The sequence below is a fragment of the Egretta garzetta genome, unplaced genomic scaffold, assembly GCF_000687185.1.
Source record: "Egretta garzetta isolate BGI_Z169 unplaced genomic scaffold, ASM68718v1 scaffold473, whole genome shotgun sequence".
NCBI classification, from domain to species: Eukaryota; Metazoa; Chordata; class Aves; order Pelecaniformes; family Ardeidae; genus Egretta; species Egretta garzetta.
This window is the reverse complement of record NW_009259319.1, coordinates 2553333-2569816: the sequence shown is the minus strand read 5'-3', so window position 1 is coordinate 2569816 and position 16484 is coordinate 2553333. Positions and strand designations below refer to the sequence as shown.

The 16484-nt window shown below is 42.2% G+C and overlaps 1 protein-coding gene across 1 annotated transcript in view; it reads right to left on the bottom strand.

Annotated features, from left to right (window-relative positions):
* Window positions 1–15766, bottom strand: part of TRIM36 (tripartite motif containing 36) — an 18174-nt gene extending 2408 nt beyond the window's left edge. Inside the window, exons 1-8 of the mRNA XM_035892102.1 lie at window positions 15535–15766; window positions 7558–7901; window positions 4202–4348; window positions 3019–3114; window positions 1833–2086; window positions 1127–1251; window positions 261–554; window positions 1–31 (exon numbers count right to left, since the gene is read on the bottom strand). The exon at window positions 1–31 is cut by the window's left edge and continues 297 nt beyond it. Of these exons, the coding sequence (XP_035747995.1) occupies window positions 1–31; window positions 261–554; window positions 1127–1251; window positions 1833–2086; window positions 3019–3114; window positions 4202–4348; window positions 7558–7901; window positions 15535–15580 (1337 nt within the window). The 5' untranslated portion in view covers window positions 15581–15766. The remainder of the gene's footprint in view (window positions 32–260; window positions 555–1126; window positions 1252–1832; window positions 2087–3018; window positions 3115–4201; window positions 4349–7557; window positions 7902–15534) is intronic.
* Between the last annotated feature and the right edge of the window lie 718 nt (window positions 15767–16484).

Below are 16484 nucleotides of genomic sequence, written 5' to 3'. Positions count from 1 at the left end.
CCACATTTGTCACCAAAAAGAAAACTGAAAACTGGAAAACAGCATCCCAAACAATTTCCTCTTAGTTAAGCATTTGGCCTTCTGTGCTTACAAACTACATTTTTTGCTACCGACTTAAGTTGTTTGTTAACAGCACTTCTAAACATTTATGCAACCAGTAACAGTATAGTAGAAGTCTGGGAGCTACTGGAAACCACCTACAGCTCTTAACACCGACAGACACAGATGCAAGACCTTGTGGACGTCAGAAAAAACAATACCTGGAGCTGGAGGGGTACGCAAAATAACTTCTCGGCTCCAGGGACTACAGATGGACCCTTTATATCCTCGAACTCTAAAGGCATAGCTGCTGTCATCATCAAGATCAGATATTACTTTGCTCTTGCTGCAAACTTCGATCTCCTGCCACGTCACACTCTCCTCTTCTCTATTAAGCTTATGATACTCAAGAACATAGATATCAGCTGAGTCTCTCTTCCCAGGGCATTCCCAACTGATCAGAGCTTTGTTGTACATTCTGCTCTTCTCTTCATTGATTTCTGGTACTTCTTGACCTGGAATGCCAGAGAGAAATTCAGGAGAAAAAAAACCCCTCAAATCTGTATACATGATGTTTTAGAATTAACCATACAAGCCCTTTGTTGAGTGGCTATAGCACAGTGTCGGGGGTGGGGAGGGGGGAGAGGAGATGAGGGGGAATCCAACTCACTTAGTTAAAGACTGCAGATGAGGATGTTTCTGTTCATGCACTTAACTAAATCACTTAATTTCTGTTTTTACTTTGAGAGTTGTATTATTTATTTTTGCTGGCAGCTAAAAAAAGGTATGAAAAACTATTATTTTCTGTCACAGAACAAAAAGCTTCTAGGAGGGCCTAGTATTACTTAACTACAATATTTTGGAAGCCAATGTAAACTGGTAATGAATGTGATAGCATCTTAGTTTCTTTATCAAAGCTGAAGCTAGCATTGCTGCCAGGTAATGCCTTGTGGATCATGGAGACAGAAGGGATAATGCAAGTCACAGGACTGAGTTGTGCAGCTGCAGCCCTGCCTCAGTTTTGCCTCCTTCCAGAGAAGCCCTTAAAGCCGTAACTTGAGAAAGGCTTGATGGTCTCACAATTTACCATTGGAAAGGAAGGACAAGTCAGTAAGGATCTCCTCTTGCTTAGCTATGTCCACCACAAAGTCTTCAAAAGTAGTTTCAGCTGCTGGCCTGAAGCTCTTCAGAGATTCAGTAGCTTTTTGGATTCTGAAAGCAGAGGGATGGCAGAAGAGAGAAGAGGGAATTCACATGTGTGCATTCCTTAAAATAAAAATGCTAGGTTTTGCTTTAAAAAAAAAAGTTGTTTTCATGAACTTTCTGTGTCTCCGAGGAATTTCTGTCTCTCCAGACAGATTCAAACACAAAATTTAAAGCCCTTTTGTACATCAGCATAAAGATAACAGACAGGTAATAGTTCAGTTGGCAGGGGCATTTTAACCATTTGGGGCATTATGTTCAAAGAACAAAAGAGGTGTGAAGCATTAATGGAGAACAACTATTAAGATCAAAGAGTTTAAAGCCAGAAGGGACCTGTTAGATTAACTTGCAAATACCCAATATAACCTCTGGGCAAAGGAATGTGTCAGGGAGCTGAATGGGCTGCCCGTCCACTGCAGTCCAACTGAGCAAGGCTAGGCGTGTCTCAGGACAGAGCCCCTCCTGTTTCTTAAGGCACAGCACAGTAATTTCTACTGAACAGTACTGGGACTGTCTCCAAGCCTCTGCAATGCAAGGTACTGACATCCTGGAACAGTACCTGTACCTCAAACAGAAGATAATTAAGATACCTGACATGAAGTTGTTTTGCTGTCTGAACAAAACAAGATGGATCAGTTTCTTTAAGCACTTCTTGAGCATATCCTACGAGGCCATTATTTTCCAGGAGCCCTTGATATTCTTCTGCTTGCATTTGCAATTTTTCCAGCCTTAAATTCTTAGAAGCTTCAATTGCCCTAAGAGCTGCAGATTTCTTCTCTTCTAGGACATGAAATAATTTTTCAAAACTATGAGAGGCTTCTTCTTTAGCTCTTTCACTGTTGCACTAGGAGGGAACAAAAGACATTTCAGACAGACTCCACAGCACTGTGGCTGCATACAGAAACATACTTAAGGCTGTTGAAGATACCATAGCAATCTAGCCATCCATTTGACGGACAAGACTAATGAGCTTTGTTATGTTCTTCAGCACTGAAAATATGATAAATGCTGGACCCAAGCTAGTAAGCATTTACTATCTTAACACAGAGAATGAAGAGCAGGAGAGTATTCCTCTGATTATGTCTTGAGTTATGCAGGGCATTTGTCCAAACAGCTCATGGACAAGCGCTATAAAAGCAGGTTGGCCTCTGAGGTCTTTGAGCCCAAGCGCTAAGTGCTCTTCCATCTTCTCCAGTCACCCTGAACCAGAGGTCCAGCCCAGTTTCTGACATATACTCTCAGAACCGTAGTGCCACCACTGTCTAGTGCCCTGGATAAAAGGAACTACAAAGCACGAAGACAGTCTGCATCAAGATACAGGCAGGGCCAGGAGCTCCTGAAATTTCTGTCATTGCGTTTTTCAGCTTGTAGGTGAGCATGCCCCCAGCTCTGGCTCTTCTGCAGGGTGATTTTGCCCTTAATTCTGACCGCAGCATCCTCAGGGTAAACAGACAGCCTAAGTTGTGCAGCATCATTAACGCACAAGAGCTGTAAATCTCTTTGGTAAAGGTATCAAATAAAGCTTTATTTCAACTAAATTTACAGCAGCATCCAAAACTTAACTACTTCTGTATATTGCCCAAATTTTACTCACTATCAGGACTAGGTCTGTGTGTGATTCAGGACTAACACAAACTGTACAGAAATTGTTTTACTGGCTAACTGAAAAAAAAAACCAGAAAAAAAAAAGATCTGAAACACTGCACTGGAAACAGTTTGAATCCCTGCTGTGCCCCTGCAAGGGCCATCCCCAGACAACCCGCCAGCCACTCCTACCTCTGTTTCTTTCAGCAGCAGATCCAGCTGTGTGATGTGAGCTTTCACCTGGCTCTCCTTACTGATGAGGTACTTGATATCTTTTGAAAGCTTCTCCTGTTAAAATAAAACAGCAAGCTGGCAGAATAGGGGTATCCCGCCCAAATGACAACAGGCACAGGCAGGTCATCCAGATAGCGTTTGTGCAAGGGCAACAGCCTGACACAGGCTGCCCAGGGGGGCTGTGGAGTCTCCTTCTCTGGACATATTCAACCCCCGCCTGGACGATGTCCTGTGCAACCTGCTCTGGGTGAACCTGCTTGAGCAGGGGGGTTGCTTCTCCCGAGGTCCCTTCCAACCCCTGCCATTCTGTGACTCTGTGACTCCTTCCCAGCCACAGGAGTCACTTAGGAGCTCTCTTAGGCTAGGAACATGAGGCTTCAGGATGTTACTAAAACTTATAGAAATGCCTTGTTAGTTACTAACTCACTTGTAGTAAGATTTGCTAGAAAAATGAGTGGTTCAGAGCACAAACTTAGGAGTGTCTCTGCACTTCCTTAGCGGCAAGAGTTAACAGCAGTACAGGAAAAGCCTTGCAAACAGTCGAGGAGGCCAAAGAGCACAAGGCAGGCCCTTTTTTTTTTTTTCCCCTGCAAGCAAGAGAGGAGGAAAAAGAAGACAACGAGGTAGCAGCAATCATTTTTAATATCAAAGCAATGTTTGCAAGCCTCCTCCATTGCACTGTGCTTAGGGAATTAACAGCTATGCAATTTCAGAAACATACAAGTCACAACAGATACTTCAGATGCAAATTTTTCAGGAGTGCTTCTGAAGGATCAGCTAACCCAAACCACAGGGACACTTATCTGAACATCCAGGAGTAAGCGCTAGATAGTACAGTATTAACTGCTTAAGCCTTCTGCATTGGTCAGTACTGCCATACAGTTGGCTGAAATAAGGTGGAATCGCTTTTAAGGGGTTATGTTTCAAGACTCAGAAAATACAGTTCAGCTTCTCAGGCTTGCGCTATGTCACACGAATATATATGCTAACAGATGTTGGACAACAGCATGCCTCATGACTTGTTCAGTGTCCTCTGCGCACACGTCCTGGCTCCCTGCCAGGGGGAGTTTGCCCTTACAGCAGCAGCAGCTCAGCTCTCTTCCCCTTCTTAAGGCCAGGTCCCACAATATTTACTTTTTACCTTAAGGGTTTTGTAGGCAGCGCTCATGGTTGTTACTCTATGGTTTGCATGACATCCACCCAGTTTACAAAGATGACAAACAGGCCTTCTGCAGATTTCACAGTACATGTTTACCCTCTCCATTTCATGTTCTGGACACATCAAAATCTGGGGGGAGAAAAAAAAAAAAGAGAGCAGGGAGAATACAGGTGTACTTCCAAAAACTGAGGTGGTCAACAAACGGACAAAACACTCAACCATCCCACAGCAGTGTCTGGCTCCATCAGTGGATTTTTTATATTCAGTTTGTCTTCCACCTTTTGTATTTGTCCATGCCAGTGAAAGCCAGCAGATGAACACATGCAGTTTCGCGGGGTTTACAGTGAGTAAACCCGTAGCAATGTCTGTGTACACATCACATAACCTCGTAAACTCCAAACTGCAATCAACCCATTTGCTAATCCCTGAAGTTATTTGCGTGCCTCAAGCTCCCTACACTCCTGTTCAGAGCTGTAAATGCAATCTGTAACACACCCACCCTGTTAAATTTAACTGTGTCCATGCCAGCATCTCGACTCTCTCTTGAAATGGCTGCGAACTGTTTCTTAAAGCAAGCTAGACTCCAGTCAGCCACGTAGCCATTGCTCCTGGAGCAACAAACAAAATGCAGCCGCCACCACCCGTCACAGTCAGTTTAAAGACAAAAGGCGCGAGTGTTTCAGTTTTTCTGTCTGACTCCAATTACATGTTGTTCATGCTGAGTGCTAATTCCAGTATCAGCTTAAACAGCATTGAAAAAGAACCAGTGTTCGCTCAAAATCATCTTTCAAAAACTGAATGTGTTAAAATTACTGTTAGAAGAGGAAACCAAAAAAAAGGGGGGGGGGGGGCATTAAAAAACAAAAATCCTTTGCCTCATTCCAGAGCACTGGAAGACAACATTTGGGTCCGTCTAATCCGTGTTACCAAAGACGAGGTCTTGAGAAAGCTTTTCAGTTTCACGTGAAGGAAAAGAACAAGACAGCAGTGCCAACAGTCAAGCTTTAAAAGTATCATCTTTTAACACACACACACACAAAAGGACAGGAAAGGGCACAAAAATAGAAAATTGTGAGTACCATAAATATGGACAGAATAAGCTAAAATTGCAGACCATCTCTGAAAACAACTCTCAAGCCCCGAATGTTATTTTAGGCTATGGTGAAAAGGCCAAAGACACCAGTCTCACTAGCGCCTTGGTACGCAAGACTGCCATTAAGCAGAATATGTGATAAGCTATCCCATCGTCATTGACTGCTGGATTTAAAAAAAAAAAACTTTGCGGAAAAATCAATTGTGCAGGCAGACGTCTACAAAAACTGCAGTCATGCTGTTAGTCTGTGGAAGTCATTCTTCCACAGCGGGGCATTGTCACACCTAACAGAAACCAGGTATTTTTATTCCATCTCGTCTTTTTATTCATCTCCTCATATAAGCAAGAATTACAGCCTGCAAGCTAGAGACAGAAGAGGTCAGCAGATTACCTTGTTTAGTTGTCTCAAAATTCAAGAATAATCAGCCCAGTATGTGCTTCTCCCATCCCCACCACACACGTTAGAAAGTGCTCTCCAGTCTGGTTGTAAATTAAAGAGATGACTGGGAACATTGTTTAGGAGATCAGCAAATACTCCATGCATTCAGTTCAGGTCTTAACAATGCAGTGCAGTGAAAAATGCACTTTTTTTATATTAAGCTCAAACAGTCCCCCAAAAAGTCTCTATAAGAGCACAGTAAAGATCAGTTTACTGCTGTTGAGAAGTTTTTCTACAAAGCAGACATATCTATAGCTGATTTAACTATACTGTGTTTTTCTCTTTTTTTTTTTCTTTTTTTAAAGAGTACATGTCTTCACATAGAATTTAAAAAAGCTAAATCCCACACATGCGCACACACTTGATGCATCAAGGTCAGGATAATCTAAACCACTTCAACCCCTTTTGCTCTGCTTCAACAGAATTCAGCTTTAAACCCAAATGCAGTCTGCATGTAGTACAGCAACATACGGTACCTTTAACAGTACACAAGGATCGCAAGATGCCTTTGGTATTTTCAAGTCCCAATGTTGCAGCAGTGAGGGTTTAGATACCATAGAAGCAAAGCTTTTAAGGAGCTATACAGCATTTCAGATCAAGAACTGGAAGACAGCATGCAAACTTTTACCTTACCCGTTCATCCATTGAAGGGACTTTTCACAAAGACAGACAACTGTGTGCTAGCGCATTTTAAAGCAAACCCAACACATGCTTATGCTTAACTGGAATGACTGTATTAGACTAAAGAAAAGTGGCATTAAGCGGACTTCAGGATGTTCGCTATCTGCCAGCTCAGTAACTTTGGAGGCTCAAATTTTTTCAGCCTCAGAAAGAAGGTACACCACCAGTCAAAAGCTTTTTATGCATTGCACATTAATCAAAGCTACTTAATTTAATCAAAATTCATCAGGACTCCTTGAACATCAACAATTCTGATACCTGTGGGACCTTCAGCGAGGACCTCCCAACCAGTCACAGGCACACAGCAAGTGCTGGGACATTAAGATCTATTGTGGTCCTTTGTTAGAGAGATGGCAGCTGTGGCAATTCTTCCCATCATGTAACTAAAATTCAGTAAGGCACCGCCATGTTCTGCACCATGCTTAGGAGGAGGTAACAAAGGTAAGGGCACTCTGCAGTCACTCAGTTTTTTCTAAATGCAGCAGCAGCAGCAGCAGCAGTGTATAAAGCAGAAAACTTGCCATTACATTTTTCTTTTCTGCTATAGCTAAAAAAATAACAGGATGTAATAACAACGGAGACCTGAACTCCGCCTTTTGCTATTGCTAGATGCAAGGAAGGAGGAAAGAAGATGCTTTGTGATGGATCAAGTTCAGGCACAAAACATCCAAAGGGAACCTGCCTTAAGGTGGTGGTGGGAGGTCAGTTGTGTTGGGTTTTGTAAGTTTGCTGCACACAGGTATCCTCCCTGATCCGACTTTTAAAGAACTGCCATTCTAGATCATTAAGTCAATGATCTAGAATGTCAATGATCATCAATGTTCAAGATCATTAAGTCTCACAAAAAAAAAAAAAAAAAAAGACACAAACCACAAACAACACGATCCATTCCCCAAAGCAAAAAATCCTTACTTTTAGGGTCCTCTTCAAATATGTTCTCAATATCCCCTTCAGTGACAACCACTTCAGCATCAACAAGAACAAACGCTTATGGTTCACTCAGTAAATAACAGCAATTGTCAATAAAGCAACAATGTTCCTTAAAAGCAATTACTGTCGCACAGATAGGCCTGAAACCATGTGTGAATGCTGCGACCCAAATTCTGTCAGATAGGGTATACTTACCTTGGGTCTGAAGTTGGTGGTTGGTCCTACATATTCATGCTGGGCTTTCACAGTTCCCCAAGGATGGTGTATTTTGAAACATTCATTGCAATAGCTTGCACTGCAGTCCATGCAACTTTTTGTGGACTCTTGAGGTGGAGGTTTGCAGAAATCGCACATAATAGCAATGGCTGCCCTGGCTGCCTGTCTGTATCTTTCCACAATGGTTTCCAAAGTAAAGTTGCGAAATAAGCCATTGATGCCACGTTCTCCGAGATCAATATCCCGCTGGCAACCCGGACAAGGAAATAGACTTGATCTAGGAGTCAGTGAATTGCGTTTTCTGCCTGCGTAGACACCAAATCCTGATTTAGGAGAAGCATAAACATAAAACGTTTAGATTTTGAAGGGAGAAGCACAGTAATTTATGAACAAATTCAAAACTATTATAGCACATCGTCCAAACCAGTACAATACCAATTCATATGCAGTCTGCCAAGCCAAAGAGAATACACTTGCCACAACAAGGTAGTGTAACGTCTGCATCCAAGGGACATTAAAAACTACTACTATAAAACTTAATTCTCTATTAATATGAATTTAGCTGTTCCAATCCTATCATCTTCACCTAGTTTTGGATGCACTCAAGCTGCAGGCTTTCAGAAACCTTCTCGAAACCAGCTGGTTTTAGGCTAACTGGCTGCCTGCAGAGAGAGCAACAACTTCATAACATATTGAAGTGAAAGATGCTTATTCCCAGAGCAAGACTAGTTATTCCCAGACAAATACAGCCAACTTTGAGCTCCCTGAAGTTTGCTTTGGCTGAGTCAATCTTATCTGGCTCATACCAAGAGGCATCATAAAAAAAAACAGAGGAAAACAAGAGAACTAGATATTACCAGTATGAAATCTCAGCCAAGTCATTTAGTCAAAACATGCAGAGACTGACCTGGCCCTTGCTGAATGGTCTTGGTAAAAGAGGGCTGGTAAGTAAGCCCAGCACACCAAAGGGGATGCTGAGATAATTAGGTATGAGAGCTTCCTCTACCCTGAATTGGGGAACCACAGATATGCATGGTTATACAGGGTACATCTACGTCTTTTCATTTCAAAAGGGGACAGCAGAGAAGCTGCACTCCTACCAAATAGCTACACATAGATTTCCCCTCCTCTCCAAAATCAAGTGATCAAAGGCTCAAGTAAAGCCTAAGGAGCCTCTGGAGCCCGATCACAATGACAGCTCACACAGACCCAAAAGCTGTGCTCCCAAGGCTATCAAACAGAGGGTGCATCCCCATATCTCACTCATGAACCGAACCCACAGGGCACAACTATCGAAAAGCAGTCCTTCCTATATGAAGCTGGCTAAGCCAGTGTTTAGGGTTAACATGTAACCTCTCAGCTTCCCCTTACAAATAAACAAAAATCATTCTCTGTAGCTGGAGTGTGGTTTTAAGATCCCTTTGATAAGGCTACATAACTAATTTGTAAATGGAGGTATGACTTAAAGCTGAATTCTTAGTGTTGAAATTGGTTCTTCTTCAGAAAGGGAAATTTGTTCTCATCTGTATTTAGTCAGTATCTTCCCATCAGAAATGTTGATGCTTCATTTCTTTTTGAAGTGTCCTCTGATGCTATCCAGAAGACACTTGCCTTGTGCTGCTCTCCTGTGGCTGCTTCAAACAACAATCCAGAACCTCCCTTCCTATCACGCCCTTTCCAGTCTCTTTAAAAAAACCAAACCAACACTCCCATAAGGAACTAGTTCCTTTAAAAATCTTTGAAGCATGCCCCATGGTAGTTACGCACGACCGTCAGCTAAGAGGCAACAACCACAGCATGAGTAAGTGTATACGAGCTGGCAGTTTCAAACTTGGCTACTCTCGTGCCTTTCTGTAGGCTCTGAGCAGAACAACTAGGCTGCATTTACAGAACACTGTGGGTAACACAAGCTACCAGTATTCAACTCTCTGGCTAAGGGAAGCAGAGATTTTTTTCTCTTCTTAATACTTTTTTTCAGTACTTACTTGAATTGAATTAATTACCCAAACTGCACATCCTGCAGTACCTGTAACTTGGCATCCACAGCAACACACCCATGCAATGCACAGCAACAACAGGAAACGCAAACTGTATTTCCAATGTACGCTCCAAGCTAGCACTGCACACAGGGACACAGGGAGAGCTTCTACGCAGACTTCTACAATGGCCTAAACAAGAACATGATGTTGCATGCAATGCCATGCAGTCAACGGCTACAGAAAGGGATCTGGAGTACTTACATTTGCTAAAACTAAGGAAATAACGATACAGTGTCGTATGTACAGGGACTGCCTACAAGCAGTACGCTATAGCAGAGAGCAAGCAATGACAAAGCAAGATAACAAGAAAAAAAAAAAAAAAACATGGTGCAGTGGTCAAGTTTAAAAATACAATCTGAAATTCGTATCTGGTAGCATGCTTTTGAAGTCTGGCCCAAGTGGCTCAGGTGTGGAAGGGGTGTTTGTTTAACTCAAAGGTGAGTTCAGCTGCATCCCAATGGAGGCCTTTCATTCTGCCTGTGGTGGACCGAAACGAGACCGTCATCACGAGCCATGCTCTGCGAAGACTGGTGACACTCTGCTTACGGAAAGGAATCCGGTATCAGGGAAGTCCTGAGCACCTTCAGATGTCTCGTCCCTTTTCACTGACAGCACTCTAAGAGGCTGGGGTTGGGGTTTTTTTCCCAGTTTTAAACCCTGGAAGTTTACTTGCTAAGCTTCTTGGTGTACTCTGCCACTTCAATACTTAAAGTATGGAAACATCCCCTTTTTGGCTAGTGAGTCTTAAAACATTTACATGCACTAAGAATTAGTCTGCTTTCTGGTTATAGGATTTCTACACTCATATTTTAAAAAGAAAGCATTGATGAAGTGGTAGTTAGAATCATAGAATCATAGAATCATAGAATGTTTAGGGTTGGAAGGGACCACTAGTGGTCATCTAGTCCAACCCCCCTGCAGTGAGCAGGGACACTGCTATCTAGATCAGATTGCTCAGAGCCCCATCCAACCTGGCCTTGAATGTTTCCATAGTTCCTTGGAGCACTATCTTTCCCATCTACATTTTAAAAAGAAAGCATTGATGAAGTGGTAGTTCCTTGGAGCACTATCTTTCCCATCTATCTTGTGTTCAGTTTACTAAAACTGAATTCTGCTTACATGAAAAAAAACCAAAACAAAACAAAGAAAAACAGAGGAGCAAAACTCATGGATTTTGTAGTGATACTAGATGTGCAGCTCAGAGAAACTTAGGGTCTCCCCATATTGCCTTTTATACTTTGCCAATCCAGTTTACAACAAACAAGTGTGTATTTTGTGAAGCATTAGGAATCATGACCAGAAGTTTTCCGCTGTGGTTTGTAAACAGACCACTCCACTTGCAATGAATAGTTCAATCAATAACTAAAAAAATCAGCACGGCATATGCTCAGACTCCAAACTCACAAATATTAGGATACAGATTGCCAAAGACTCAAGTCAAAGAGCAATCTTAAGTATCTCTTTTAAAGACAATGTTTAAATGTCCTCTTCCCAAGGAGAGGCACCAACACTTGAAAAGCCAAACCTGCAGCTCATGGTTTGCAATGGGGTAAGACATCTTAAAGATAAAATTGTGTTTTCCAAGTAAGCAGTGTCACCAGAATTCCATGGTTATGGAAGATGTGGAAGGTAAATGTGTGAGAGTTTAAAAAAATAAATATTTTAAAAGTCAACTGGATTCTTGTAACAAGTTTTTTTTTAAAGTATAAATGTATATTGCCAGCCCCATAAACTCAGCTAATGCTTTTGGATGGATTTTTAGGAAGAAAGGAAAAAAAAAGTGAGAGAAATCAGTAGCTACTGATTTTCAGATACTTTAATCTTCCCCAAATCAAGGGTGCTTTCTGCAAAGAGAGAAGATAAGGACAGCTTTCCGAGAGCTCTGACGGTGTCCTACAGTATCTTTGTTTCATGACACTTTCAGTCTTCAACTCAGGCAATTTAAACTTCCCCTTCCAATTAGCTGCTTTGTCCTCCACCAAGTGTGAAATTCAGATTTGTGCTTAGCTCAGTCCATGTCTTTCTTGAAGGACACTATATTCCTATGGATCGCTTATGTGCCTGCCAATATTATGGCAACGTGGAACTTTGGTGTTTTTTTCCCAGTTTTGGCAGTGCATCACATCAAAAAAGGAAATACTTAACAGGCCCACAGAGTGGCCAAGGTGCTCAGACTAGCTCAGTTTTGGAAATTACATGTAGTTAAACCAAAGACACACTGCCTGTCCTTCGACCTGACTGTGTCACTAAGCATGCCAAACATTAGAAGTTGTATCAATTTAAAATATTTCGTTTTCCTCACATATTCATGTGCCGTGCCAAACTGCCAGACCCAGAACTACCTACTCAGGTTAGGATGATGTAAATTTCAATCTACTTCTTTATCAAATTAAACGGGTTTGAATACAATGAAGAACTGGTACTACCTTCATTTAAAAGCGACGGCCAACCATGACCTCTAAATGTTACAAAGATCAATTTAATAATTACACCTCACTACCAGTAAGACAGCAGTTTTACCGAAACTTGAGCATGTACATACACTCTTGCAGATTAAAAAGTGTGGGGTGAGGGGGGTGATGGTTGGGGTTTTTTTTTAAAGGGAAGAGAGAACATGCGTTTTTGCACCCATCAACGTGTGTTCAGTCATGCATACACACAAGAAAAAAAAATATAATCCAACCCTTAAGTGAATTCCAGTCCAGTTGACCTTTAAGTCAGTGTTAAACAGAATGAAAAGCTTTCCTTATAGAGTCCTTTGCTGTACCTTTGCTCACTGCAAAAGCCATTTTGCGGACTTGACCACTGACAAAAAGCTATATGCTAACCAACAATATTTAACTCGAGATCTAAATGCTAGACTATCTCTAGCCAATACAAGAAGTGAAGCATTTCTACCTCTCCACCCAAAAGACCTCCTCTGTGAGGCTGCGAACAATGAACAGAAAGCTGTTTAGTAATCAAAAAATGAGATACACCATTGGTTTACAATGGTTCAAATGAAAAGCATCAACTGTTTTCTCTCCTGTGGCTGTTAAACTACTGCAGGGCTGAAAGGCAAGAATGTTTAATTTCCTAGCACATGAAACAACTGTAGTATCTAAGCAGAACAGAAAAAGGGAGAAAGAAGAGACCTGGGGGGAGGGCACAGGGAGAGATATTTCAAACACTCAGTTTCTGCATCGTCCGTCCACACTGCACGAGTGCCAACAAAACCATATTACATGCTTTAATTACACCAACACTGTAATTACACTAACATTACAGAAAATGGATTAGCAATAAGAAATAGGCTTTATTTTTATTTTATATCAACATTATTTTTAAATCAAAAATTATTTTATGTACAGCATAAACAGTGGGGTTTTTTTAAACCAACACATTAAGATTTTAAGAAGCGCACACACTCCATTTCAACTGAAAAATAAAGGGTTCTACCAGTTCTGGCCTTTTTACATAAATTGTATTTGTAAATGCAAGCTGTGTGTGCACAGCAAATACAGAACATGGACCGATTCCTTCTGGCATCTCAAGAATTTAAATGCCAAAATCATTTTAAATAGATGATACTCCTCATGGAGATAGCAGGGATTCCTTAAGTAAAAAAAAAAAAAAAAAAAAGAAAAAACCCACAGCAGGGGGAAGGTGTCGTATACATTTTCAAATGTAACAATAATGTCTTGACAGTGACATGCCCTGCACGAGCCTACCAGGAATTCTAGTGGGTTTTTGTTAATACATGCGAGGCCCCACTTTGGATGTTTTCTTCTAAGTTTTCCTTCTTATGGGGCTGTTTTGTTACAAATTCCCCTAAGGATCACAAAACAAATGAAGCAAGACAGTGCGCAGTATGGGTACTTCAGATGCAAGACAAGAATTGCACAAATGTCAGTTACAAGCTGGTTGAACATTACTGGTACCAAACGTCTAAGAGCAAATCTCACACCCCACGTAGCAATGGAGCTGTAATGCCTGTGACTTTAGAAGCAAAGACAGTATAACCTGAATGTCCAAAAGTGTTCTTTAAAGCTCCCATTTCCATACACTTTTCATTTTGCAAATTTGAACTGTGCATCTGCCCCACGCTCTTTTGGGAGAAGGCGGGGGGGAGCCCATTATTTCCAAGTCTCCACACTACCTTGCTACTCATCAAACAGACCTGAAGTCTTTAGGAAAGCATTCATCTCCCCCCACTAGCAGGTCAGATGAGGAGACAACACACCTAACTTCCGATCAGTTTGCAGACTACTGTGGATTTAAAGATTACAACCCCTGCAACAACTTGTGTGCCTATTTCTCAGGGGGGCAGGAGTGCCAGGAACAGGTCTTTCTCGCCCTGTTGTTAAGGGTATAACGAAGCAGTAATGCTAAACCTTGCAAGAAGGGCAGCCAACAACCACAGCAGCACTGCGAACTGAACTCTGCAAATCTCATCGTAATTAAATGTCAGGTTCCCAAGGGAGCTCTGCCTCCTCTGTGCACAGGGTGGACTGTGCCACGGCACCACATCGTGTCAATCACTATTTCTACTGCCAGACGGAGAGCAAGCTGGAGGGCAGCTTTTGATGGGAGATAAAGCACTGACCTCCTCCCTTATGCTTAAACATAAAGCAGACAGCTGCAGCGGGAACGGGTGACCACTTCAGTCCACGCATGCAACGCCACGCCAGAACGTTATGCTTACTGAGGAAAAAAGGGAATAGACTTGGATTTGGGAGAAGGCAGTCACCAGCGGGCCCCCTTCATTCAGACTTCCCGTAACACTGCAGTTAAGAGATGGCTTAGAAAGCAGCTGAGGTGTATGTATGTGGAGCTGAACAGTGACTGTGGGGCTGTGCACCCCGTATCCAGAAAACAGGAGTGTAATGAGGGTAACTAGCCATTTGGTTTGGGGATCCCCTCAAACCAATGTACGCCTCAACCAGCCAAGCTACAGCAAACACAGCATTCGCTTATGGAACTGATCTGAAAGAGTGCTAACAACTCAGGATTTGTTTTTTAAAAGCAGCAGGTAAAATAAAACGTTTGAACTTTGAAAACTGGGAAGGGGAGGATTGATTGTTAGTAACACATGAAATGCAAGATACAGCTTCAGGGTTTGTCTTGTGGGTGACTCTTCCAGAGCACTGTGGACTGTGGTTTTAGAGTGGATAATTATGTCAGAAGAAAGCCTAAAAGCCAAGATGAGGCTTCTTTCGAGAAGTGTAACATGCACAAAGTATTTTCGATGTATCGATGTAAAAGCAGATCAACTCATCTGTGGATTACAGAGACAGCTGTAAGAGTCTTTCTAGTGTGGCATCACAAAGAGCAGGAGTCCTACAGCCAAGCGCTCCTGAAAGCTTCGAGCAGACCACGCTGAAAGAGATTGTTAGCTCAGTCTTCTTACAGTCATCTGTCCTCCAATTCTGCCACTCTGCAATGACTGGCATCTATGGAAAACGATTTATTGCAAGCATAACGAAATGGGTAGGACCGAACTATCATTTGCAAAGTCTGCAGAGGCTCAGAAGGAAGTTGGAACTACTGAATTTAGGCTGGCCAAAACCTGAGAGAACCACTTGGACAGTACTACTGACTGGCAATAAAACTGGTAAAATCCACATCTTGACTCTATTGAACATGATGCTATTGCACCTCAATGTAACTGAAACAGAGGAATAAACAAACACAAGGGTTACAAAGATTTATAGGTTGCCACAAAGACAAATCTATTATCTATGAAATAAAGTGCATTGTCCTTAAAAATATTCCCATTGTTCTTGCCACAGAATGAACAAGACTTGCACTGTCCCTAAGTCATCTCTTCAACTGCGTCAGATGTCCTGGGAAGACATTTTACCAATGCAGATACCATTCGGCTCAAGTTGGTTGCATACATAAAATTATGACAACGCACAAAAATTCTGATACGTACCTGATCTACTAATCCTGTCAATTCTGTCCATGCTAGAAGAAGACATTTTAATTCGAGGGCTACTCTGATTAGAGGATTCAGAGCCTCCATCAGCAAGAGAGTCTTCAAACGCAAACAGTATTTCTTTCACGCATTTGTGACAGACATTGTGCTGGCAAGGAAGGATCAATGGATGGGTAAATAATTCTTTGCATGCTGGGCAGATGAGCTCTCTTTCGATACCCTTAATGGCAACCTTCATGACAGAAACAGGGAAAAACAAGTGTAAGTGCAGAAAAGGTGAGCCAGCAAGACTTACTGCACAACCATATGTCTGTCTGTATGTCACCAAACCCCATCTCTGTAGAATAATGGTTGCACGCAGTTTTAGCTGGTTTGAGGCACTTCTCTGGCTAACACTGCAAACAAATCTCAATTAGCCTTTATGAAAGCACTGACAACATTCATTTCAGCTGAAATGAACGTTGCCACCAGGCAAACTCAGTTCATCTTTAGGTCATGTCTGCATTGCAGGGGAGGAAAGGAGAGGAGGGGAGTAGTCCTAATTCCACTTAAGGACCCAGTGAAATGAAAGCAACCATACTTCTTAACAATAGGAATCCATGCATTTAACTCGGTTTGCTCGCTCACTTTTCAATTGCAAGGAGGGGGGGGGGGGGGGGGGGGGGGAAGAAAAGAAATTAAGTGTCAGGTGGGTTAAACAACAGGCTTTCCTGCCGGGTAAATCACATTTCAGGGCGTAATTCACATTTAAGGACCGAAGCTGCCTTGACGTCGTTAGGCTGATAGTTCGAGTCGTGAGCATTATTTATTTATCTATCTATCTATCTATCTATCCATCCATTCCCCGCACAAAGAGCAGCCCGCAGACCCCACGCAGCCCCTCAGTCATTCAGTGACCCCACGGCCATCTGCCACCGCGCTCCGGGGCCGCGGCATCTGCCGGGGAA